The sequence below is a fragment of the Ambystoma mexicanum genome, chromosome 3p, assembly GCF_040938575.1.
Source record: "Ambystoma mexicanum isolate Mex_15411 chromosome 3p, UKY_AmexF1_1, whole genome shotgun sequence".
Taxonomy (NCBI): Eukaryota; Metazoa; Chordata; class Amphibia; order Caudata; family Ambystomatidae; genus Ambystoma; species Ambystoma mexicanum.
The window spans coordinates 395,565,996-395,593,556 of record NC_090925.1 but is presented as its reverse complement, the minus strand read 5'-3'; the positions used below and the strand labels follow the sequence as shown (position 1 = coordinate 395,593,556).

The window sequence follows — 27,561 nt, the reverse complement described above, 5'->3', positions numbered from 1 at the left end:
GGCAGCCAGCACTTCCCAAATTCGAGTTCCCTGGCAGCATTTGGAACCTGGCATGAAGCACAATATATGAACACACATTATACATATGACCTGACCTATCATCTATTTGATTATGGCTATTATTTTCTGATTCACATGTTCGGTCTGTAAACATAAATGTTTGTGTTTCACCTGAAGCCCGGTAAAGTGTTCTGAAGCCCTATGTGGCCTGTTTATTTGCTGTTTTAAAATATGAAGGATTAAATATGCCCCTTTGTAATCTTCCAGATATGTTTTGATGCTTCCGGTTAGTAACACTTTGTTCATTTTGCAGGTCGACGACTTCCATCAACTGATGCCAACGTTGCAGGTGGCAAAGGCTTCAAACTTAGAAGGCAGCCGTCCGAAACGAGACGCGGCTGCTGTTGACCAATACTGATGCCGTCAGCCTTTGATTGGGAAGTAGTTTCTCTGGGAGAGTTGCGGGCTTTGGAAGTACAATATCATATCCGTCCTTGCCTCTTGCTTGCCAAATCACCATGCCCAAAATGACTTCGCACACACGCTTTAAATGATGGAGTCCAGTGGTCTACCTATGCTTTGCGAATGTTGAAAATCCAAAGACATTTGCGTTTAAAGGGAAGCTATCACCTCAATCACTCTGCAGGGAGAGCCTATGCCAGCTTATGCAACTCTATGGACTATTTTAGGAAACGCATTTCCTAATTTTATAATAAAGATTTGGTAGCATGTTTTCATAAATTTGCAAAAGGGAAATTAAGCACTTTGGAATTAGTTTCAGACTGACGTAGTTTAGATGTTAGGTTATTGTGCTTTCTGTTTTAATATTGTTGTAATGAGCCTTATTTGTATAAGTCTTTTAAAATAGTGCGCTGTAGAAGCTTAACACTCTGCCATGACGTTGCCAGCAAGTCCAATATTGGAATGAAACGCACGGAGGGTATCGATGCTTTGATATCACATGAAGCTGGTCAAAAACGTGTGCTTTCTATTTTTACTTATCCCCAAAATAACGTACCTTGTCTAATGTTTGTATTTGATGAAATGTAGCATATGCGTGCTCTCCCATCGTACACGCATCACATTTTATAGGTACCTCCTGAAGTGAGAGCATTGTTGAAGGGAGGAGTCTCTTATGAAGACAATACATGGGCAGCCATTTTCCACTTCAAGATTTGCTGCTACTCCAGAATCAAGTGGCGTTAATAATTACTTGGTGGGCTATAGCCGGACTTTTTTTTTATTTACAGTTTAGGAGCTGAATGGCCAGATGCTATGCTCCATTTAAAAAAAAAAGCATGATCTGTTTTTTGGCCACACACTAATTTAGGTAGCAGTGGGGAGAATGCTTGGAGAGATTGCGTAGTGGAACTGACCGTGACTACGCCATTGACCTTTTGGCCTCTGTGCCGCAGTTTCTGCCCGAGTAGTACTGGCCGTTATTCAACTCCCTATATTCCAGTGCAATGGCACACTTGGTCAACTTGTCTGCATAACTTGTCGCTCGCTTTCCTATTTGCATTAGCACGTGATGTTTCTTCCCCTCTGATGCATTCTGACCAACCCGCTCTTTCCAAGCGATGAGAATGGCAAAATAGGACATTGCAGTTTTGTGTCCAATAGCCACGTTCCCCTCACACATGCACAAGTAGTTGACTAATTACTTTCGGTTTGTTTCCTGTTTAAAGGCTTTGCCACTTTTTGGTGCCAAAACCTACTTTTTCTCATTTTAAATTGTGAATTAAACGCATGCACTTTTGCGCCCTAGGCACGCTCTCATGTGGTGAATGTTCTTATGTTGACGGTGAGTTCGTACTTAAGATACAGCTGGCTCCTAGTTTTTGGCCCATTTAAATGGGATGGTCTGTGACGCCTTCTGTCTTGGCATCCTGCAGAGGACGGTCTAGGCTGTTGGGGCTTTTAGGAAACATTAAATCCCAATTCGAGACGCACATTAAATAATGTGTGCATTACTGTTGTCACGTCGGTGTATTTTGTTAAGGCCCAGGATTGGGAGTGCTGTGTATCTGTCATGAAACCGTTTTAGTTCACTTTCCTACTCCCATGTGAAAGAGCGCTATAATATATAAGGATTTTCCCCCATTTTAACGCATATTTGTGCATTATTGTGGTTTTCACTCCAATGCACTATTTCGTAAATGAAGGAAGCAAGCACCCTCCTGAGGGCGTGTGGTATATTTCTACCACCACATCCCACCTGGTGTACTATGGGTTTGCCATACAGTGAAGCTATTTTTAATTTGAGGGATTCTGTTGTGCAGTGCCTGTATCTTCAGAACAGGAAGTGAATTGTAGGCTTTGTGTGAAAACAGGCTATCTCAACTAATCCCAAATGTTGAAATACAATGCGTGTTGGACACCACAAAATACCTTTCCCGCACACTGTGGTCTATATAAGTGGCACTCCATTGCACGAGAGGACTAAGACGAATATTTGATCATTTACAGAATTTGAATGCAGAAAATTAGCCCATGATGTTGTGTTTCAAGAATGATCTCACACGCCGTACCCTTTGTGGATAAGGAAATAGATTTGTGTTTTAACACGGGATCTTTATATTCGAAAATCCTCTAACGTACTAAAGCTTAAACTCTGAAAGCTATAATTTTACTAAAGGACATATTTTATGAAGAATATTGAGAAAACACAGTAGCATTGTCGGGCTCTGTTAGCTCTCTTATGCCCCTACCAACCTTACCCCCCTTTCTCAGTTTTGGTGATTCTGGGTCTGAGAACTCCCCTTTTGGGAGTGAGGGTTCTCCATCCATTAGCCTCCTACTTGGCGAACGAAGCCTGTCGCTTTGCAAAGGACAGGGCAGGAATTTAACAAATGTCCTTGCTTAATTCCCTTTGCAGTACACTCCACTTCTTTGGTAGGCGTGTGGCACATTGACTAGCTTTGTATGCAAACTCCCTACTGTGGAGGATCTCTGTCTCCAACCACTACCATTGGCCATCTCTTGCCTACAAACACTGAGCTTTCATGTGTCGAAAGGGGGCATTATATGGAGTGTGTATTCTGTACAAATGAGCTGACCCTCAAATGTGGTTTCTGCATAATGCACATGTAGCTTATGTTGGCATGTCAGCTGAACAGGAACACCTGCACAGATCGGTCTTCTCCTCTGACTTTTTTTTAAGCACCTTGGGTACTGTGTACAAAAATCCCAAAACATGTAAAATAAAACATACGCCCTATATTTCAGTGCATATACTTGTACGACTGCTTTCGCAAAGGTCGTTTCTTGTATGTTATGTTACATTTCTGTAGCGCCAAAGCCCTAGGGCATCTAGGCGCTCCCTCACAAGCGGAAAGAGGACACTGGGGATGGCCGATGATTAAGTGAAAAGTATTGTTATGGATGACGTTCTACAGAAATTAGAAGGGTGGGGCGGGGTCACAGATCCAGATTCTGGTTTAGAGTAAGATGCAGAACTCGTATCATGGGGCTCCAGTACCTTACTTTCTGCTCGGTCTGTTGGTGGTATGCTGGAGTTTGCTTTTATCAATGCCTTGGATATAATCCGAGCTCCACAAAGGGGATTGGATAGGAGATTCTGCAGTGGTGTAACATGCTTTCATTTGAGCACTAATACATCAAATTAAAACTTTTGTAAACGTTTTCAGTACTCTAATTCGATGTCCATGGGCGTAAGTAAATCTATGTTTTCTTAAAGTATCCTTTTCAGCTTGATTCATTCAAAATTAGCTGCCCATCGACAAATACTTGTAGTCCATTATTCAGGCAGTTTATCAGACTGACGTCTTTTTAAACTGGAGTCTGTGTACAGCATATCTCGCTTAAATACATTTCATTTTCTCATATAAATGTGGATATGGGCTATTGCTTTCTTGTGTTTTTCAACTGGTCAATATTTAAATCTTGGTTTTCTGTGATTTTTTTGATCGGCACCCTTTTTGTTTTGAAGTGGGGTATGCTGTAAAGTCTTGCCTTAGTTGTAATGTCAGCACTCTTCTGAGTTTGAATATAAAATTTGCATTTGTGCAAATCTGCCCTTTCTCTTGCCTCAATCTTGGCCCACAGACCTTATTATCGTTTTTTGGTGTTTAAAAGTCAAATAGGCTTAGCAAGTAAAGAAGGGTGCCCCGCAGCCTCTTCCAGCAAGAGATTGAGTTGATGTCTCGCTTGACAAAGGACGGCCTGCATGACCGATGTTTTGATTTCAAGATATTCAAGTATAATTATATACAGATCCATTGTATTACTGCACTGAGAATCTACTTCACCATACCAGACCTGGGAAGTACATAAAAGATTAACTCCAGCTGGTATTGTTACTGTGCATACAGGAGAATGTGTATAGTTTGCGCCACTTTACGTGTGCAATTGGTCAATATTGTAGGTTTTATGGAGCATTTGCTCTGTAAACTGTGAAAGAACTCCAGTGTGGTGTCACTTTTGATCATGAAGTGAATTTAAGTAGATGTCTGAGGACCAGCTACGGTAGCCAGTGCTGTGGTACGTAGAGTCCCAGAGCAATTGTTTAACTTTGGCAAAACAACATTACAGAGACCTGCAAAATTGTTAGCTAAAACGAATCTAATACACTCTTCTGGATACCAATTCCTTGCAAAATATCAGACTGGAGAAATTGGAATCAATTTCTGACATTCATAAATCATTCATTTGAATAAACAGTACAAGTCAACCATCTTGGATCATTTATTTGATTTAAAAAAAACTAAGTAATGCACCCGTTATATTTAGCTAGCTAGCATGCCAGCACACATGCCCCCTTTTTGCTTAGGTCCTATAAAACTGGAAGCTGCAATTAAGTGATAGTCTGCAGCCAGTTTGGAGAGCTAGTGGTCAAGATTTAGACTGAGAATGACAGAAAATTATTTTATTTTAATATTTCTGAAGTACAGCGTTCACCCTCATTCAGCTTATGCATATTTTATTTTCATTGATCTTTTTATGTTAATTATTTTGATTTCCTTATAGCCAGTCCCTGTGGCAGAGGGTGCCTGGCCTCTACGGCAGTCTGAGGCTCAGCTCAGGGCTGCCGGAGCCTTTCTTTTCTCATTGCACACACACTCTTGCAGTCTGCTTTTTATTTCTACAACCACTACCAACGGATTGGCTCTGGTAATGCTATGTGCAGGTCATATGTTGCTGTCCGGTGACAGTGCAGTGGGAGCGTGCCTCCTGTGCTAAAGTCGTGCCAAAGTCCAGCCTGTCTGTGCCCATCTGGGGGCAGGACAGAATGCTTAACAGCAGACTGACAAGACAGGCTATATTAGACCTAGCTCCTGCTAGTACCAGACTACCCCTCGGATGGGACCCACCGTCTGTACCCTATGCACCTTCTACTTGTCAAGGTATGGTGGGTCTTAGCACAATGCTGAATTAATACTACCATTATTAATACTAGATCCCTAGCACCCCATGCCGCCCCTGTTTATAATCTTTTGCTGAACCGGTGCTGGATTTTCTTTGTTTTACCGAAACTTTGCTAATGAGCGCTCTGCACCAGCACTAGTCCAGGCTTTGCCCTGTGACTATAACATCATACATTTTGATTGACCTGCGCCTCATATACGTGGTGGGGTGGCTATGATTTTTAAGTCTAAACTAGTGGTTTCTCAGGTCCCACTTTCCCATTCTCTCGCCATGGAAGCACTATTGCTGCGACCGACGTGTAGGCTCGGCATCTTATACGTGCCACTTAACTTAATTATTCATCAAACCCTGCCTCCTCCACCCCCCGGGGGTCAAACATGGGTTTTCTTGAACTTTTTTTTAGATCTGTTAGCAAAGCTTCAGATGAAGTTCTCTCACCTAGTGGTTCTCAGTGATTTTAATGTTAATTCTAATGGCCCTCAGGCACCTATTCTAACTCAATTTTTCAACAGCCTTCTTGACGTGTTTCCATCAATTTGTGACCAATACTACCTATAAGCTAGGGAATACACTTGCTCTTGTGCTGGCCGACAAATCAGAATTAAGGTCTTAGTGTCTTCAGTGAGTGCTAATTGTAGTCTGGCTCATGAGGTAGATCGTTCTTTTCTTGCCCGGTCACTGGAGGTGGCAGCAGACAAGTTGCCCCCCTTAGACAAGCTCAACTACGGTGCCTTCTGTCTGAACCATGGTTCTCTGAGCAGCTTAAATTAGCTTGTCTCGAGCTCAGGCAAGCTGAGCGGAAGTGGCGCCGTTCTTACAGTCCCATCCTTAGAGCACACTATAAGCAATGCGCTACTGGCTACTTTGCTCCCGTTCTAGCAGCCAAGAAAGCCTTTCTCGAGCCAAAAATCGATAAAGCCCTTAGTAAGCCCAGATAGCTATTTTCAGGAGTTAGATCATTGTCCTCCATTGCCAACCTTACTACCTCTGTGATCCTGTCACAGGAACTCTGTGATTCGCTGTCCCAGTTCACTAAAATCGACACTATTCGGACGACATCTTGTTGACGGTTCAGGCTATCGCTCCAGCCAGTTCTGCTCCAGTTGCTACCATGAAGGTTGGCCACCTCTTATGGCCACTTTTTCCTGTATTTACTGAGAAGCTGATCAGTGTATCGATCTGCAGCCCCCTCAGATCCGATGTCGGTGATGAAAGATGTATCCACTGCTCTTTTGGGTGAGATCACCCAGGCCATTGTGTCCTGCCAGTCAGGTTACATCCCTCACTTCCTGCTAACTTTCATCTGATTTCACTGTTACCCTTCTTCATGAAGCTTTTAGAGGCCCTGATCTCCCTACTGGTTTCATCTTTTCTGGAGACCTCTGGGTTCTTGGACCCTGCACAGTCTGGATTTCTGCCAGGTCGGGGCACGGAGAGCGTTCTGGTGTCGGTCCAGGCTGGTTGATGCTTGTGGATTGGGGGGATTCTCCACTCCAGGTCTGCGGGCCTGTTGTGTGCCTTCTTTCCGCTGCACGAGAGTGGGCGGTCGGGCCTTCTTGATGACTGTGGCTCAACTGTGGAATGATCTACTGCCCCCTTTTAAGAAATCTGTCTAATCATCTGCTTTTCATGAAATCCCTGAAGACCCTCCTATTTTAGGGTGTACTGTTTAGCCTGCACTTTGGTTTCCCAGCACCAAGATACCTTCGGGTGATTGTGCACTTTATAAGCTTTGGTAGCATAACATCACATAAACCTAGGGTAGAGATCGGCAACTTGCATCTCCTGAGATGTTTTGGAGTAAGTCTCTCATGATCCCTCACCTTTCACTATGCTGGCTAAGGATGGTTGAAATTGAGAGCTTAATTGTTGAAGCCATGTTTGGGATATCTTGGTGCTAGACATGGGCAACGAGTTGGGCTGGGGATTTACTGGGAACAGTGAGGTTGTAATAGCATTTCTGTAGGATCTGCAAACCATGTCCAGGGTGTTTCATGAACGTTCCAACAGCAACCTTGGGTTGTGGGACGGTACAGTCACTTTATCTAGTGGGCAGATTTTGGGAGGTACCAAGTCTGTTGACCTCAGTGCGTTTCTTTTCTTTATCTCAAGTTTGAAAGGTACGCCAGGATATGTGTGGTGGGTGTTCAATAGGGTTTCAACCTTGACCTCTGAAGGGTAAGCTGTTGGACGGTCCTGATTGCTGGTGAGATGTGTTCTTTGTGTTTTAGTCCTAGATAAATGGGATTGGAATGTTTTCAGTCTGTGCATTAGGAATGTCTATTTTGTATGCCACAGATTCGTACAAGAGACCATTCTTGACACCTGATTTGGGCATTACATGTCCAATTTGAAGCTTCATGACTTCCAAGTTCCTGGCCTTCTGCACAGGTTTGGGGCAAGGGTCTGCAGTCACATTATTGCATCCAAGGAAAATGGGCACAGTAGTATATGGTGAGTTTGGTTTTGAGGTTAAATTGAAGTTTGCGTTAATCCAATTTGTGTCTTTTGTCATGCAATTATTTAATCTGGTAGCTGTTTTCTTGAGGTTCTCTACGAGTCACAGGAATATTGTGGTGTCATCAGTGTATCCTAAGAAATGGAAGTTGAAGGGATTAATGAGGTTGGTGTAGTCATTAGGTGGATGTCTGTCCTGCGTTCCGTCCATGGTTGCTCATCCCCCTTAACTGACACTCACAGCAGACCATTCACTCAAGGCATTCACCAACATTCTCCCGAGCTGTCCATCATACACATGCACCAACATTCTTCCAGCAATCGTCGATGGCCAGCAGGGCAGACATTCAACAAAGGAAACCTCTCTGTTCATTGCACAGTGAAACCACAACCCTGGGCCCTTGATCAAAGGTAGATATTGAAGGGAAGAATAAATACCACAATGGACGTGCGAGAACATACTTTTTTGATAGCTTAAATGTGTGATGCTAGACTACTTTTTATTTTACGATATGAAAGCCACATTAAATATTGTGGGCATGCATCTTCCTTTAACGTCTACTTGAACGTAAATCTGCAGAAATGGGTGTGTGGCCTTAAAACCTATACATGATCTTCTACTGGAGCACAGCATAGGGTTTCAAATCTTAACTATTTTCCAGGTTTCAGGAGAGCAAGTTCAGACCTTGTTAATCTTGTGCACCCCTTTCTAAGCCAATAATAGATGCTTTGAATTAGTTTGAGATGAGGCAGAGCTCACCTTAGCAGGCTCCCAAGAATTATCTTTACAATATTAGAACAAGTGAGGCAGTTGCAATTGAGCATTTGCAACAAATTGAAACTCTGAGCATTCTTTGAGCCATCTAAAAATAAGTTACTTAATTTTTTAAATAGGCTACTTTCAAAATGTGCTGCAGGATAGCAAGAGGGCTGCAAACGCAAGGCTCTTGGGCCTATTATTGGTTGTTATATATTTTCCATCCTCTCAAAGAAACTTCTGGGTAGGCTACAGAAGACTAAAAATATAGCATGCATATTATCAAACAGACTCCAAATATATTCGACCATCTTAATGCTAGGCTGACTGCCACTGTGATGTAATGGGGTTACAAACTGCTGTCCTAATGCGTGCATTTCAAATGGATTGTGTCCTCCCACGTATTCCTCGTCTTATAATAATCATCCTTCCAGCTTCAGCTGCTTCAAAATATTTTTGACAGATGGCGCTGTGTGCCGTCTCGTCGAGTAGATGTCCCGCAAGGCCTCCGTTAGACTGTCCACATAATCATCCGTATAATTCATCACCAGTATAAATTGTGCACACAGCACCCATTGGCTTCAGTTCTGTTTTTCTGAGCTAACGCTTCAAAGAATTACGGCGCGCTTCAGTTTTTCACTGAACTCAGTCACTAATTTTCAGTAATGAAAAGGTCTTCTCTGTCGGCTCCAATGCCTAAGATGGGTTTCAAGAAGTGTCAAGACTGCAGAACGAAGATGCCGATCACTGACCCGCACCGCTTATGCCTGTGGTGTCTTTATACCGGTCACCGTACCTCCGACTGCAACTCCTGTCAGGTGATGACTGCAAAAAAAGGCTCTGAGGGAACGTAAAGGTAAATTAGCGCTTGTGAGGTTACCTCCGAAGTCTCCTTCGAAGAGTAAAGAGTCGAGAGATTCTCCTTGATGAAAAAGGTCTAAAATATCTCAATCACACCATTCTTGGTCTTCTAAGAAAGCCAAGAAACGGCATCACAGGTTACCTTCGACCTCCAGTGATTCCTCTGCCGAGGTAATCAAATGTCCAACTAAGTCAGACTTCCCAGCAAAATGGGATGCATTTAGTAAAGAAATGCTTAACATTTTCGAGGCTGCAGCCCAACCCCCTTGAAGGACAAGCAGAAAGTCAATGCCCCTGTCGATCTGCATCAAGACGGCAAAGGGAAGTCTAAGACTAACCTTTAAAATCTTCACGTCCAAGCCATAGGCCAGAACTACATCGAGAGAAATCTCAATCTGATGAGAAATCGTTGAGGGCTTTGACAAGCCAGGAATCCATTCCATCGAGGATTCCTTAAAAAAAACATAAAAAGTTGGCAACTCCGGCCTCGCTAACGCCATTGGCGTCTGAGCAGTTGACTCCAGTGTCAAAGTCGACTCCAACTTCAAAGTAGTTGTCGACTATTTCTTTTAAGTTGTGAAAGCCAATAGTTACTCAGGGTAAGACTTTCAAACCGATGCCGAAAAAAGATTTTTTAAAGCCTTTAACTTCAATCTATACAGGCAATGAGCCTTGAGATGGTAATACACCCATTTGGTTTACAATTTGGCACCCCAAATGTGACGGAGGAGTTAATTTCTGAAGAGTCTCGGTTAAAAGACTTGTATGATAACCTACAATCAGCAAGTGGTATAGATATCTCTCCAGAACTGGAATTTGGTGAACCAGATCCTACTGACCTCGCTGACTCCTCATACAGACAACTAATGAGCAAGGTGGTTGAGTTTTCAGGCTGGAGCAGGCCTACACCTTCTTTCGAGCAGAATTGAAGGCAGGCACAAGAGATATAATGTTCAAGGGTGTTTATTGAGAAAAAGGGGTGGATAAGCTCCTGTCTGGCCCTTTATCTAAAGATGGGAGCATGCTCTACCATCAAATAAATAAAACAGTCCTAGTTGTCAGTGAAAACAAAACTGGCCCATACTAAATAAACCTATTGCCTGCCCTTAAACCCAATAAGTGGGTGCATGGGAAAAAGTGTATGTAAGGAAAAACAGTGTTCTAACAAAGGCTCAAGATAGCTGAGTCAGCTCTCCTCCCCACGTTGCACAGCACTGAGTAAGGTGGTCCCCGTAGACAGGATGACAAACTCTGGCTCAGGTTATAAAAAAAGGCAGTTCAAAACATGGCTCGCGGCCAGCCTGGCCTTCCACGTTAAAGTTTCTTTTTCCAACTTTCAATATGCAGTTCAATAAGTTCATGTCAGTCCCATTCTGTCAGGCCCTTAAAGCAAAAGTACAGTTCACCAAAATACTTACAGGGTTCCCGTCTCCAAGCTCAGTTCACCTTCTTTAGGGGTTTCCTCTCAGTCGGGCTCGGACCGTTTCCAGATGTCGAAGACTTTCAAATGTATGTGGCTTTTCTGTACAGACCTCCGCAGGACCACTTTGACTTTCCAGTTTTCAATGTACACTCCTATGTTATTTGCCCCAGTGCTTTCTGGTCTGGGTAGTTCACTGTTTTATGCACCAAAGTCCAACGCTTACCTTTTCCTCTCTCCCCTTGTCTCTGGGTCAATTTCAATCACCTTGCTTTTACAGTTCATTCACTTTATCGCTACAATCTTTTCACCTTTCACTGAGACTTTCAAGTGGGCTACTTCGTTTTGTTGGACCACTCGGTTACTCAGTATTGCTGACCTTCCACCTATCGTTACTTCAAAGTTCATTGGCAGGTCTGCCTTTTTTTGCGTCTTCACACGCGTGCAGCTTTCAATTATGCGATGTAATGTTGCCACTTCAATCTTTCTTTAGCACATAGTGGTCTCTCACGTCGCTTGCCTCGGCTGTGTGTGTTTCTTTCAGTGTACGAGTCAAGGTTAGTAGCACAGGCTTGGCCTTGCCTCCCAACTCGGTCATTCACCCTGGAGGATCGCTGGCGTCCTTGAAACACAATGCAGCCTTCTGGTTTAGGATTCAGCCTTCTCCACGTTTTGCAGCCTTTTGGAGGCAACAACCTCCTGCAGGAAATTCCTGGGTTTCTCCACCCATGGCTCTTGTCCCTTGGTCCCTTGCTCTGTTCCAGTAGGTTCGACTTCGCCCTGCAAGTTCTTACTAGTGTTCCACCTTGCTCGGTTTTTCTCACAAGCATTGTCTTTGGACTTCAAGTCCCAGAATGCACTCTTGATTCTGCTCCCTTTTTGCTAGCTTCCCTTTTGGCACTCTGGTAGTTTTGGGAGCAGCAAGAGCACAAGGGGATGTTTTGAGGTTAGGGGTCTTACCACCTGCCCCTCAAAGTCCTGCGCTCTCATGCTTTACCCAGGGGAGGATCTCTGGTATGGGCACTGCCGGGAAACCACCAGCTGCCCCGAGTTTTGGCTCTCTGGAGTTGGCACTCCCTCGCCACACTGCAGCCTCCCCTGTATTCACAGGCCCAGCAATTAGGCAGTCCTTGGTCCTCCAGGCCTTTCAGGGTCCCTCCAGCTCGAATTTTCCTTCTGGCCTCTGTGCTCCATCCAGCATTACCAGCTTGCTCAGAGTGGGCCTGTGTACTCGTTCTTTTATACTGTCTGAGGAGTCAATTTGAACCGTGTGTGAATGGTTGTAGTGGGAGGCCTGACCTTGCCTGGCCTCATTATTGGGACAAAATAGCGACTGCCCATAGGAATCCCTGGTGCATTGATTCGTATGGGTAATCTTCACAGCTCTTTTCCTCTTCTTCCTCGTCCCATTGGTTTCTGGAATATTCACTCAGGAGGAATTATGAGTCATAGTCTTTTCTGTGGATGGTGGAAAAAAATGGTAACTTGCTGTCAGAAAAGAAGGGACAATCCTTGTTGTAAATTATGGGGTAATTAGTGTAACTTTTCCTTATTCTCGTATAGCTCCCTCTTGTTTTAGCACAGGTTGGAATTGGGGGGTGGAGAGATAACGAGATATGACTCACAAAACCCTATGTAGCTGGCAGGAATGTCAGGTAGGGGTGTGTCAAAGGTGGGAATACTGCGTCTCACTGTCAGATGTCTCACCTCCATGCCAGGTGATTCTCCCGCACTTGTCCACCCACAGGATCCAAGGTGGATGGACGTGCCCTGGCCACCTGAGCAAGAGATCCCCGGGGTTCAGACAGTGAGACACCCTTAGGTTTCTCACAACTGCTACATCTACCAAGCAATCAACATATCCTTCTATCCCTCCTGATGGGGATAAGAGGGTGGATGCCTGGGCGAGAAAAATATTTACTGCTGGAAGTATGGCTTTCAAATCAACTAACACAACCTGTGGGACTGCGTAGCTATGGCAGATTACCACTTCTAAGAAGGAGAAGAAATGCACTGCATGCCTCCAGTCAGGTCTGGTTACTGCAGATGGCATTAGCAGATTGACAAAATCCTTCCACACAAGTGTAAGTTATCACTCTTTTATTTGCATAGACCCCACAAGCAGCTGCCTCCTCCAGAGTCTCTTCTAACTGCTCTCCTGGAATGTTGATCCACAAACTGGCATCAACATTCCAATAGAGCCCGTGCACATTACGACATATCCTCTTCCCTTACATAACATAAGTATACTTGCTTGAACAATATAACACCATAATGAAAATATAAGCAAAAGTGGACACGAAGACACCTGCAAAGTTAAGCAAAATATGTTGATGCAAGAACAAATTTATAATTATAATATCAAAATACATCAATAAGAACCTTTAACAAATGTAATCTCTAAATCTTATGGGGGGCCCACATCGCCTGGCCCGGGGACCCCTTTCTTGCCCCACATCACATGGCTGAGAAGAAGTACTCCCACACTCCTGGGGATGAACACTTCCGCCCTGCACATTCACATCCAAACCAGAAGGGCCCGGAATCACTCCTTCTTGTTCGCACCCAAGCGCCTGTGCATTCACAGGATCATAGTCCAACACATTTTCCTGGGACTCCATATTGAACTCTGCCTTGTTCAATTCTGCCTGTGAACCTCCCGGACACTCGCGATTGCAGCCATCCACCACCACTCTTCTCTTACTCCACACCGAGCCATCCTCCAAATGTACATGACCCCTGCCAACCTTGACAACTCTCCTCGAAGGCAAAAATGTAGTACTACCCTTATGGACCCTCCTGGGATTTTTTATGTGCACATAATCCCCCACCTTCACAGACAACTCCTTCCTGAACTTCTGAGAAGAAACCACAGCTTCCTGGTGCTCCAGAATACTACGACGTATATCCTGCAATTCCACCTGACATGGTCCACCACCCCCCATGGCCAAAGTCCTCAACATGGTACCTGCCTTCCTGCCCCTCATGAGCTCAAATGGAGACCTCCCCGTAAATACATTAGGAGTTCTCCGATATGCAGCAAGATATTGTGTCACCACTTCCTGCCAATCCAAACCATTGGTAATAGCCAATTGTATGGCTGACTTAATAGTACCATTGGCCCTCTCAACCAGTCCATTTGCAGATGGATTGTATAAAGCTGTCCGGCAATGTGAGATGCCATGCGGGTCCAAGAACTGTCTCATAACTCGAGACGTGAACTGGACACCATTATCTGTAACCAGGCTGGCAGGTAAGCCTTCCCGATCAAAAACTTTCCTTAGAAAATCAATAACAGAATCAGTATTGACACTGGCGCAAGCCGCCACTTCAATCCATCTGGACGTATAGTCCACTAAAACCAAAAGATATTTGCCATCCGGCTCCAAACACTCAAAAGGACCCATGATGTCCAAAGCCAATTTGGTCCACACTTGCTTAGGTATGTCCACAGGATGTACCGGTTGGGGATGCACAACCTTACTTTTATCACTGATGGCACATGCTTGACAATCTTTCACCACCTGTTCTACATCCTTGTCCATGGACGGCCACCAGTACTCTTCCCTAAATCTCCTCTTGGTAAGGGATCGGCCCAAATGACCAGCATGCGCCAACTCAACCATTTTACCTCTTAAGCTTACATGAGGAATTAATCTAGAACCTCTGGAGATACCCCAGGGACCCTCAGCCAATTCATGCAAAACTTGGGCATAACCTTTACCTTCCGGTTTGTCCTTAACCAAATGCCAACCTTTCACCAAACCTTCCTTAATCCACTTCAATTCGTCATCAGCCTCTGACTCCACATCCCACACCGACTTTTCCACAGTAGAGGCCACATACGCAACCTGACATCCATGCAAGTCCTCATCTTTGACCAAACCTGCCTGATTGTCCGCCACCTTCACCGGCAACCGGGACAAACAGTCCGCCACAACATTAAACTTCCCTGGAAAATATTGCAACGAGAAATTGTAATCTTGTAACTCTACTGACCACCTCGCAATTCTCGGGGATACCGCCATAACACCTTTGGTTGAGAATACCTGGACCAACGGCTTATGGTCCGTCCTGACAACATACGGTATGCCCCACAAAAATGTCCTGAAATGTTTTGAGGCCCACAACACTGCCAAAGTCTCTCTCTTAATTACAGAGTACCTAGTTTCCACATCCCTCAACGTCCTTGAGGCAAAAGCCACTGGCATCCATTCACCATGCACCCATTGTTCTAACACCGCACCCAAACCCACCTCACTCGCATCCACAGTGAGAACAGTCTTGTTTTTTGGATCAAATGACTTCAGGCACGGAGCATTTTCCACATCCCTCTTGACTCCCTCAAACTCTTCCCCACACTCCTCAGTCCACACAAATCTGACACACTTCCTCATGAGAGCCCTCATAGCCACAGTTTATTCAGCATAATTGGACACAAATTTAACATAATACTCTGCAAGGCCTAGAAAAGCCCTCAGCTGATCTTTATTGACCGGAGACGGCGTGTCACTCAACACCTGAACTAGCTACCTCTTGGGACTCGCACCTTGTGAATTGAGAGTATGACCTAAATAGGTAACCTCCTCCACACCCACCTGACACTTGGATAATTTCACCGTGAGCCCTCTTTCTTTGAGAATCTGCATGACTTTCCTAACTCTCACATCATGCTCAATTCTGCTCCTGCCCCACACAAGGATGTCGTCTTGAAAATAACTCACTCCCAACACATCCCCAAACATCTGTTGCATCAACTGCTGAAACACGGCAGAAGCTGAGGCAAGACCAAATGGCATGCGACAAAACCGGTATGCCCCAAAGGGAGTCACAAATGAGGTCAAGGGCCTAGAATCAATATGCAGGTCAATCTGATGATATGCCGTTGACAGATCAAAGGTGGAGAAATACTTGGCCTCCCCCAATGTCAATAACAATTCATTGATATTCGGCAAGGGGTGCCGATCCACCCATATGCTGGAATTCAACCCCCGGAGGTCCACACACATTCTGATGCTCCCATCACCTTTCCTGACCAAGACCACGAGAAACAACCACTCTGATGACTCAATGGGCTCAATTATACCCGCTGCCTGCAATTTGTTAAATTCTGCTTCCAACGCCTGTCTCGCTGCCACCGGCACACCCCTCACTTTGTATACCTTGGGGACAGCACCCTTCTTCAAAACTATCCGATGGGTAAAACCCCTGAGCTTACCCAAAGTGTCGGAAAACACCTCAGGAAATTCACTCATGAGCACGGTAGGGGTAACCATACCAGTCTGACTCACTCCCTCCCCCACACTGAGAATTGGAACCTCCTCACCAGGATGTATCTGTATTTTCAAAGCTGCCTGCTCATCCCAACCCAACACACTGGTGCCTTTCGAAGCCACATAAAGCTTACCAGAAGTCTGCCTCCCCCTGAAAGAGAATTTAGACCAACTATATCCCAATAGATCAATGGGATTTTTCCCATAAGCGCATGGTTTGATGTCCGGGGCCAACAAATCCGAAACTTGTTTTCCTAGCACTTCCTGATAAACCTCTGGAGGCACCAGGGTGTATGGTGACCCCGAATCTACTAACATATCTAGGGGATGTTGATCTACCAATACCGACACCCACGGACCCCTCCGCCCACTTACCTCCACCTGCAAAATCACACTCTGACCCGAACCACCCCCTGATGCACTTTCTGGCACCACCATGGCTTCATCCGTAGACACATTGGCCACCACCAGAGCCTTACACATGCGTGCAAAGTGGCCCATCCGTTTACACTTTCTGCATTCGACATTGCAAGCAGGACAGGACTTAGACTCAGCAGCATGACTAGACCACCCACAATTCCTGCACCCATCCTTACCCTTGGACCCCTTACCACCTTGACCAACCACCACACTTTTTTTATTCTTTGACATCACTGCATGAACCACCTCCCTAGACACCTCCCTCTCGGTAACAATTTGTACACTCCTTTTTGAAGCTTCAATTGCTCTGGCAATTTCCAAAACCTTAACCAATGACGGATCACTTTCAATCCACAATCTTTCCCTAATTTTTTGATTGGACGTCTTCATCATAATTTGGTCCCTGATATGTTCATCCCCATTGCCAGTAAAGCCACATGTAGCCATGAGTGAACGCAATGCCGTAACATAGGTGTCTATGCTTTCCGTGGGGCCTTGCGCCCTGGAAAAGAACTTCTATCTCTCCAAAACCACATTAACCCTTTTACCAAATCGCACTTGCAATTTCCTTAAAGCGGTCTCATACGCACTTATTACCAATTCACCCTCAGCGCCCCCTTGAACCATCACATTTTCTCCAGGCAAATGCCAAAAAACCCTCAACCCTTCAGTGCCTTTACAATTGAGCAATGCAGCCTCCCTTTCGTCATCACTGAATTTGGCACCCACAGCAGCCCTGAGATAAACCTTGAAAGCATCTACCCACTGCTCCCAAGGTGCAGTAGGTTCTCCAGGGCTTAGCAAAAAGTCAGGTGGAGGCCCGGCAGCCGTGTGCAACATGCTACACAAAAATGCCCCAGTCACTGGGCCCCAAAACCAGTATATGCAGCCTTGTACCCCTCTTAGAGACACAATAATGCAAGAAGTGCGCAAACACCCCTTCCAAATGTCACCATGAACATGTGTACCCACACATAATGCAGTTCTACCAACTCGACCGTTGGCCTGGGTGAGTCACAATAGCAGCACAGATGCAATGCTAGTAACAGTACGAACTCCACCTGTAGCTGTCACTTTATAAATAGGCACCCATACTTCGACTGTAGAACCTCCAAGCAGACATGTGCACCCACACATATAATGCAGTACTCCAACGACTTGTTGGTCTGGGTGAGTCACAGTACCAGCACGGATGCAATGCTAGTAGCAGCCAGAACTCCTCCTGCGGCTGACAAATATGCGCTGTCCCATGCGCTGATTGCAGTACTCCAAGCAACTAATCACCACGGTTGCAGCGCGTGTTACCTGAATGCTGGATCCGTTTCAAACCGCAGCATTCAAACACCAGCCAGCCGTTTCCAGCGGCACCCAATTGTCCACTTACGCTGTGGACCTGTGGGGGGCACGGCCTGGGCCAGCTGACTCAGGGAAGGCCAATCCCCACCGGACACGGCCCAAGGTAGTCACTCAGTCAGCGTCTGCTCCTCCGTCTGCTCCTCCACATGTACGGAGACTCGCAGCCCCGCCCCCGATGGCTACACCCACCAGGCCACACAGAACAACGGAAGCAACGCAACGGAAGTCCGCACAGCCGTCGCACAAACTGGATCCCCCAGTCGCCAGCAGAAACATCCTTCCGGGCCTCCCAGCAACCACCCGGAACCACCGGTAGCCCCTCAAGCTCGTCCGCGGCTGCAGGGAAGAACGCGTCCGAAAAAGGGCACGTCACAAGCACCGTCGCAGGGCTCCGCCACCCGGCCCTTTTCCACACGGAGCTCTGTAGGCCAATCCAGCGGGCGAACACCAATCGATGCCTGCGTGCTCTGGGGGGGGACCTCGCCGACACGTTCCGGACTCGAGGATGCAGCTGCGCTTGATAAAGATAGCGCACACGTGGAACCGGGGTCTATGCCAAGTCCTCGTTGCCAATGACAAAATCCTTCCACACAAGGGTAAGTTATCACTCTCTTTTATTTGCATAGACCCCACAAGCAGCTGCCTCCTCCAGAGTCTCTTCTAACTGCTCTCCTGGAATTTCGATCCACAAACTGGCATCAACATTCCAATAGAGCCCGTGCACATTACGACACAGACCCATGGCAACTAGCACCGTGCTGCGCAGATTTACGTGGTTGTGTTCCGGATTTGCACTGGATGTGCAGTCCAGACTCCTCAATATGCCCCGTGATGGCTTGATGGTGTTTGGCAGCAAGGCTGATGAAAGTTTGGAAAAGCTGCAGACCTCGTAAGCGGCAGCTAAATCTCTTAGTGCGCCCATTGGATGGCCTCAGCACTCCTTCCCCGGTTCGTCATCTTGGAGGGGTAAGTCCTTTCAATTCTACTCCTCATTTGGAAGAGGACAAGCCAGTCATAGAGGTCCGAGAAGGTTCCCTCGTGGTGGACGAGGGAGAGGTGCCAAGTCAGCCCAAGCAGCAGCAGCAGTTGTACCCTCAGCCGCCGCTTCAGTTGCCTCAAAACCACTCTGAGGCCTTAACCCACAAGACTCCTGTGGGAGGCAGACTTTCTCAGCATCTGAAAGAAAGGCGGGGAATTACTTCAGATGCTTGGGCAATGGAAACGGTAGCCCACGGTTGCTGCCTTCCTTTTCTAAAAAGGCCTCACGATCATCCGCCGGGGAACAGCTCTTTCAAAATTCCAGATCCGCTCCTTGTGCAGGAAATATTTATCCTGCTAGAGAAAGGTGCTATAGAACCGGTACCTGTGGAAGAGAGGAACAAGGGTTGGTACTCCCCGTATTGTCTAATTCCCCCAATGGATGGAGGATTGAGACCCATCTTGGACTTAAGAAACTTGAACAAGTTCCTCAGGAAGGACAAGTTCAAGATGGTTACCCTTTCTCAGTTCCTTCAGGCCCTCCAACTCCAAGACTGGATGGTGTCACTGGACCTTCAGGATGCTTACTTTAATGTGCCTATCCATCACATCACAGCACAGAAGGTACACGAGGTTCGTGGTTGGCGGTTCTCATTATCAGTTTCGAGTTCTGCCATTCGGCCTAACTTCCGCCCTGAGTGTTTTCACCAAGTTAATGGCATGGCGGCAGCAAGTCTCTGGAGAGGGGATTCACGTCTACCCTTACTTGGATGATTCGCTGATCAGGGCACGTTCACCCGAACAAGCCCGGGAACATCTCTGCGTAACCTGCCAATCTCCCCACAGACTGGGCTTCTCCCTCAATTAAAAGACGTCCCACATGATACCATCTCAAAGGCTCCAATTTATTGGCGCAGTTCTCAGTGCTTCCACAGGAAAAGCCTCACCACCCGAGGTGAGGGCTTAACACATTCTGCAGATGGTCACCAAATTTAAACTGCCTAATGTCTTCCAGCCTTTGATTTTTTTTTTTGAGGTTGCTCGGTCTCATGGCATCCTGCATTTTCCTGGTGCGAGAGACTCGCCTCAGAATGAGATCCCTCCAATGGTCTCTCAGGACTCAGTGGTCCGAGTCTCAGGCTGAATGTCATACCATTTTCAAATTCCAAGCAGAGTTGCATAGGATCTTCTGTGGTGGGCCTGCAAGGACAACAATCTGAAGGGAGAATCTTTTTGGCAGCCATGGCTGGAGATCACAGTAGTGACGGGCGTGACAATCGGCGGTCGTTGGTCTCCATTGGAGTCCAAACTACACATCAACCTTTTGGAGCTGAGGGCGATGAGTCTAGTGCTGAAGGCTTTCCTGCCCTCTGTACATGGAAAGAATGTCCTGATAATGACGGACAACATGGTGGGTATGTACGGCCTCAACAAGAAAGGAGTCGTAGGGTCACTACCACTATGCACAGAGGCAATGCAGCTGTGGTTGTTGGCAATTCGAGAAGGAATCTCCCTGTCGGTAGTTCACCTAGCCGGAGAGGAGAACACGGCAGCGAACGCTCTGAGCAGGCAGAGCCCAGTCTCCCACGAGTGGGAACTAGCTCAGGAAATCCTTCAAGATATCTTCACCCCTTGGGGAACCCTGCAAGTGGATTTGTTTGCGTCCGGTGTCAACAGGAAGTGAAAACTGTGATGCTCCAGGGAATTTCCCCCAAGAGGAGCTCTGGGGTATGCATTCGTAGTGGACTGGGAGTTTCCACTGCTGTAGGCATTTCCTCCAGTCCCCAACATTCCTCACATGATCAGGAGGTTGAAAAGTTTGGGAAAGCCATGATCCTAATTGCTTTGGATTGGGCCAGGAGGACATGTCCATCTGCCCTCAATGCGTCTTCCACAAAGAGAGGACCTTCTCCAGCAAGAGGAGGGTTGTGTTCTCCATCCAGATGTCAAGACTATCAACCTTCACGCATGGTTTCTGAGAGGTTGCGCTACAAGGATTGGGACCTCCCGGATGACATAATGGAGATCTTGCTTTCGGCCAGAAACAAAATCCTTGTACCAGTGCCATTGGAACAAGTTCAGCAGTTGGTGCAGGTATAAGAATGTGGACACTTTTCTTTGTGATACACCTATGTTGCTTTCTTTTTTATTATATCTGGCGAATCTGGTGCTCCAGATTGGAACAGTTAAAGGTTACCTGGTGGCGCTGTTTATTTTCAAGCGCTCTTAAGAGGAGGATTCATGTTTTAAAATCCCTCTGTTCAATTCCTAAAGGGTCTTGCTTACATATTCCCACCAGTTCCATTCCAAGTCCCTATATGGGATCTTGACCTAGTGTTAAAATGTCTAACATGCATCCCTTCTGAGCCAATACATTCATGCCCATTAAGACGGTTTTACTAATAGCAATAACATCAGCCCGCATGGTAAGCGAGTTGCAGGCACTTTCATGTAAACCTCCACATACTGTTTTCTATAAAGACAAAATTGTTCTCAGGGCAAAACCATCTTTTCTACCTAAGGTAGTCTCTGAGTTCCACTTGTCGCAATAGATCATATTGCCAACTTTCTACCCAGCACCTCATCCTGTAAAGGAGGAGGAAAGATTACATAAGCTGGACCCGAAAAGGCTCTCAGCTTTTATATATCAACAATGGCTAAAATCTGTCAAAATGACCAATTATTAATTGGCTATACAGGCCTCCTAAAATGGGTTCAGCTGTGACAAAACAGCCCTATCCAGATGAATTATCCAGGCTATTGGGGAATGTTACAGGTTAGCGGGCAAAGACCTGCCGGAAGGTTTGAGAGCACATTCCTCAAGGGGCATGGCAACCTCTGCTGCTCTTCATTGAGGTGTTCCACTTAAAGACATTTGTGCAGCGGCCACTTTGTCGTTTGTTTACACATTGGTGAAACATTACTGTCTGGATTCATCTTCCAGTCAAGAAGGACAATTTGGAAAAGCGGTCCTTCATTCAGTCCATGATAACAGTAAATACAAAATATAATTGATACTCCCACCACCAAATTATTACTACTTTGGGAGTCTTATCATAAGATGAGGAATACGTGGGAGGACACAATCCATTCGAAGAACAAGTTCTTTCCATTGGATGTTCCTCCCACATATTCCTCACTGCCCCTCTCAGCCTACCCTGCCATAGAATGTACAATTTACGCTTTGTTGGACCCTAAGGTATGCCTGGCAATTACTCTTAAGGAGGGGAAAAACAGAACTGAAGCCAACGGATGCTGCATGTGCTTTTTATACGGATGATGTTGACAGTCGAACAGAGGCCTTCGAGGGACATCGACTCGAAGAGACGGCGCATAGCACCCACTGTCGAAAAAAGTTTCTAAAGCAGCTGAAGCTGGGAGGATATGAGGAATAAATTGGAGGAACATAAAATGGAAAGAGCGTTACCAGGGTAAGTAACTTGTTCTTCTGTTGCCAGTGTCAAAGCATGTGTGGGATAGAATGGAATGGTATATATCAGGAATTCCTACGGTGATGAGCTGATTGAGAGGGTTTCTTAATGGGGCTACAAACCTAACCCTCTGTACCAGCGAACATGCAGGCTGAAAGACCTGCCATGATTCTGTGAACTTAAAGTACATTTATTGCATTCCCTTCAAATTTCGAAACTGCATCAGGGCTTTCTGTTCAAGTGATCCAAAGTAACCATAAAAACGGTAAGGGGGACAATTTATTTTTCTTTTATTTATAAATAAACATGTGTGGCGCCATAAGCAAATGTTGCCATAGTTTGAAGCAAACACGAAAACCCTCTGCTTCCTTTTTGACAACATTTTGTCAAAATATGTACTTTAACTGGATCTGCCTCGGAGGAACGATACAACGATCGCCTCACTTTGAGGTATATAGTTATTTCTACATCATTAGAACTATGCTCCACCCAACAGGACTGACATACACCAAGCTATTAGAAAGCGTGTTTAGCAAGTGGCATGCCTGCCCCCTCCATGTTTGTAGCATCTTTTCTCCTTTAACCAACTGCTTATCTGTCCCTGCTCCTTTTCCTTCCCTGTCAGGGCCACAATACACCTCTCCACAGGCAAACCTAGCTTCTCTGGAATTACTATGGTGTTGAGGAAGGGGCGAAAGCATGAACAAGTATACCTGAAGAGCAGTGAGGGAATACTACACTCTTAAACTGTTGAGGCCAGCGCTTAGAATCTCGGGTTGATGGTGCTTTCTTTAAGGAACTAGAACTATACGTTTTTTTCTTTTTAAACTTCTCTGCAAAAACAGGTATGGAATTTTGATTACTGAGAGCTGGTGTGTTCTATGTCAATATCTGCTATATGCTTGTACTTGTACCGTCCATAGAAAATATTTTTTGCTTAAACTGTGAAAGCGTTTATCCTATTGAACACCAGAATGTTTAGTTAAATGGTCTGTCCTCTAACATGAATCTGATTGAAGGATCTGTTAGTTTGATATTTTAAGTTTTGGGAGTTGACATTTCGACTTGTGAGAAGGTTAGCTTGCATAATTGGTCTCGAAGATGCTGCTCTCTTGTTTCCCTGGCAACGTCAATGCTATCAACACACAAGCTGCTGTTTTGCAGATTCCTGTGGCACATAAGATGCAAGTCCTGTTGATGAGAGATCATCTTTTTGTCTTTTAGCATGATTCTTTTGTATGGTGTTCTACCCTCTCCCACGCACGCCCGTTTCCCAACCTATAGCATCTTTGACACTGTTGGTGGTTTTCCAAAATCTTGAAAGGCTTTCGAATGCAGCCACGTTCGATCAGCTCATCGCTGTCCTTCATTGTTCTGAAGATTAGATATTCAGTACCATTTCCAGTGGGGTACTGCAAAACAATACTTTATTTGAAATGGACATGCACCAAAGTTCATCTTTCATATTGATTTATTCTGTGATGGAATGGAAGAGCCAGAACCTCAGCTCAGAGGCATGTTGTGGCATCAAGTCTTGGTATTTGTCACTGCTTGACTTTCACGGGATGATATATTGCTGCCGCAGAGCAGTTTGCAGTGTTACGCCCACTTTAAAGTCGATGCTACAAGAATGTAGCTGTCCATGTTCTCTCAATTAGAGCAGGCTATCCCAGGATGCGGATTGCTACATCCTGGGCATTTAAGTTGCTAAGCCCACTAAAGTATATTCTTCTACGGTGTTTTCTTTGATAGTACATGGGAGTCAATTGAAATTGCCACCCGTGCTGAAATAGTTTTGACTGTCTGGAGACTTGTATTAAGTAGAAATGCAGAATGTTTTGTCCCTGAAGACTTTTAGTTTCTAATGTTATGTTTTTGTCGTTGGATTCTAACCCTCTTCTTTGATTAAGAGCAATTGGAAGGTTCTGTGAGAACGTTAGAGTTATCTATGGTCTTAGATATCTTATAAACTTGGATGAAAAAATAAACTTTTACAAAGTAATAGTGACTTGGTGGTTCACACTTTCAAATTATCAAGTGATGTCAGTCTGAAAGTGTTTGAAAGACTCTTTCCTGTGTGGTTATCTCCTCCTTCCCTTACCTACTTAGCCATCACTCTTTTGTACATGATCTTAGTTTTTTTCTGGATAGAGATCATGCCAAGTTATGCTAAACAATGGGTCGACCAATTAGGCAGTCTTTTTGTCAAGATGTCCAGTGAGACTTCAACAGCTGATTATAAAGTGCAGACCCGTTTTGTCCAAGTTGGGCTGTGCTGTGTGTTTGATACCATGACAGCAGATGAATGAAAGTATTCTCAAATGATATGTAGTCTCCTTACCCTGAGGTTTGGAACTAAAATTTGTGTTTCTCACGTGAGAAGAGATGGCGATTGTGTGCACATTGTTCCTGTATTCCTGGACCAGAGCAGTTGGTGGTGGCCCTCTGTACAAGTGTCCATTAAAGTCTTTATACATGCCTAAAATAAATTGAGAATACCTGCCAATTTACTCATGAAGGAAGACCATTCAGCCCTAGATGGCATTTTCTGCGCAAGACAAGCCTGCTCCCACCTGTAGGGTGTTCTACTATATGGTAATTGGCTTTAGCATTCACAGCTTCAAATTTGATTGGCTGTGTTAAGTTTGGTGTGTCATCAGCTCTGCAAGAATGTAATATTTTAACCAAAATGTGTTAACTTCCGTGCGTTTTCACGTTTTGCTTGGTTTCTTAATGCACGACACTCCTATTATGCGAAGCATTGAACAGATCAAGGTTTGCCTACTGTATTCTACATAAATGTAGCAAAGTAAGATTTTTTTTTAATGAAAAAAATAATATTAATTGATTGCTTTCCTTCAGAATAGGGATGGAGGGTGAGACTGCTTAGACCCCGCCCCTGATTGTGTTTAGTTCATCGGCAAATGTGAACCTTAATCCCCCACCAGAGGCCTTAGTTGAGCCCTGTGCCAGGGATATATTTGAAATCCTTCCTAGAGGTCACATGATGTGGCAGAGACGGGACATGCCAAACTCTCCAGACAATTGGGCAATGAACATAGACATCCCTCCACTCCCCTCTTCCCTTCAATAACCTGCTTTACTTATACTCTTCATGGTGGCAGCCAGAGGTTTAAGCTAATCGAATGCAGGATTCCCTGAAATTCCAGAACTGCCTTCTGTTAGTCGCAGTTGTCCCCATCACGTTTTTTACGTCCAGCTTGTGGCTCACTGAATAACGCTCACTATCCTTGATACTCTATTGCTTGTGTTGGCTAGTGTGCCTTCCCTGGGGCTTTTCCAGGACAGGACCAGTGCTTTGAATAGGATAAGAAATTTGGCAGGGGGGATCGAGTGGGTGGAGCTTCAATGCGTTGTTACAATATTTTGGGGCCGGCCTAAAAAGGGTCTAGCACATCCTTAAATACCATGTAGTTAAACCTTTAAGAAAAGTGATACCTACGCTATTAAAGAAGTGACCTAACGGCCAATTGAATTACATGCAGTGAAAGGTAACGTTCTATTTCAAAATACGTACTAAGATAAAATTGCATACAAATACGGACCAAAATAAACCTATTCAAATAGAAAATCAAATCAAAATAGGGAAGTGCACCATGCAATCCCACAGTTCTTGTAAAAGAAATCCATGATTCTTACATACAACTTAAAATCATTCTAATTTAAAACAATTAGTTGCAAAAATAAAAATAAACTTATTCTTTGGTAATGTGCCTTCCGTCTTTGAAAACAGCCCAATTTACAATCTCTTTACCTGATGTGTTTCTAAACATGGCTGAAGGAGACCATTCTACTGGTGAACAGCAGTATTACTACTCCTATTTATTTGCATTTCTGCGGGGAAGGAAGCTGGTCAGGGAAGTCAAATCTGAGAGCCCCTCGAGAGCCCTGGCTCAAGGGCAATATTTGGAAACTGCCAGGGCTGAGCCCTGCTAGCCCTGGCCCACCTAAAGCCCTGCACAGAACATTGGGTTTGAATGCTTGTTGTTTTTTATAGATAAAAGGATGGTACAGTATTGTGTGGTAGTGCAAGTACTCCATTCCCCAGCATGCCCCTCTCTATCCTTCCCCAGAATAGCATGGGCCCAGAGTATATTCCTCTGCCAAAGGCTTGCGGGATGCAGGCTTAGGAAGTAGACGGATTGCAGTGTAAAAATGGCCTCGCCCCAGACCAGCATTGGCCGTTTTCCTGTGTCTGCATTTACGGTTGGTTCCCACACACCAAAGTTTTGTTTTTTGTTTAAAGCAGAACTTGGAGCATAGCAATTTCTTTGAAAACTGCCTTCATCATCGCATACATGACATCACTGCTTTTGTTCCTTCTGTATTGTCACATTTGTTTCTGATCCTTTTTACATGTTTGTATTCTGTCCCTTTCCGCATTCTTAATAATAAATGAATCCATACTCCTGAAATTCACCTTCTCCACTTATCTATTTTTTGCACCAATGTGGAAACACACCTCATTGGTATTTAGCCTGCTTTATCAGTGTGCTTCTAGTTGCGCCAAAATCTAACTCTGCAGCATCTTCGTTGGTGTTACATAAACATAATGTAATTTGCGTTAAATCTTACTTGGATCTTTAATCAACAATCTTTTTTGAAGCATCAATAAGTTATTAAATACTTACTATATCTAAAGCTTTTGCTCTCCTCCAGAATTGTCTGCCTTCTCAAACCGGATCATGTTGCCACTTACGACCAATAGATTGTGCCTTTCTTCAAATCTGTTACAAAAGCTTAGTTAGATATTTGTAGCTGTAGCAGGCTTGGTAAGGTTATTAACTGCACGGATCTCTAGAACACTTGCTGATGTGCATTAAAGTAGTGTTGTACGCCTTTATACTTTTGTACAGATGGCTTGCCAAGCTTCCTTTGAATGTCCCCGGACTGATTTTGTACAGTCATCAATTTGGGCTGGTCCCAAGTCGGTGGAATATTTGCATTGTCCGTTTTGTTTGGTACACGCCAACATCATGAAATAAAGTATGTTTTGTTTTCTAAAAGAAATGTGATGTCCTGTGCCCTAGTACGCAGTTTACATACATGAACTAAATGTTGATTTAGGCTATTTAAAACAAACTGATTCATCTTACACATTCCATAACGTGTTGTAGTTCAGTTGTTGCTAAATCACTAAATGTTTGATGTATTGTGCATAACCTGTTGCAAGCATTTTATTAAAAAACATTTCCGTGA

The 27,561-nt window shown here is 44.9% G+C and overlaps 1 protein-coding gene across 1 annotated transcript in view; it reads left to right on the top strand.

The window, feature by feature from the left end:
- RAB22A (RAB22A, member RAS oncogene family) overlaps positions 1–27,561 on the top strand; it is a 711,558-nt gene extending 683,997 nt beyond the window's left edge. The window contains exon 7 of the mRNA XM_069651074.1: positions 314–27,561. Within this exon, the coding sequence (XP_069507175.1) occupies positions 314–408 (95 nt within the window). The 3' untranslated portion in view covers positions 409–27,561. The remainder of the gene's footprint in view (positions 1–313) is intronic.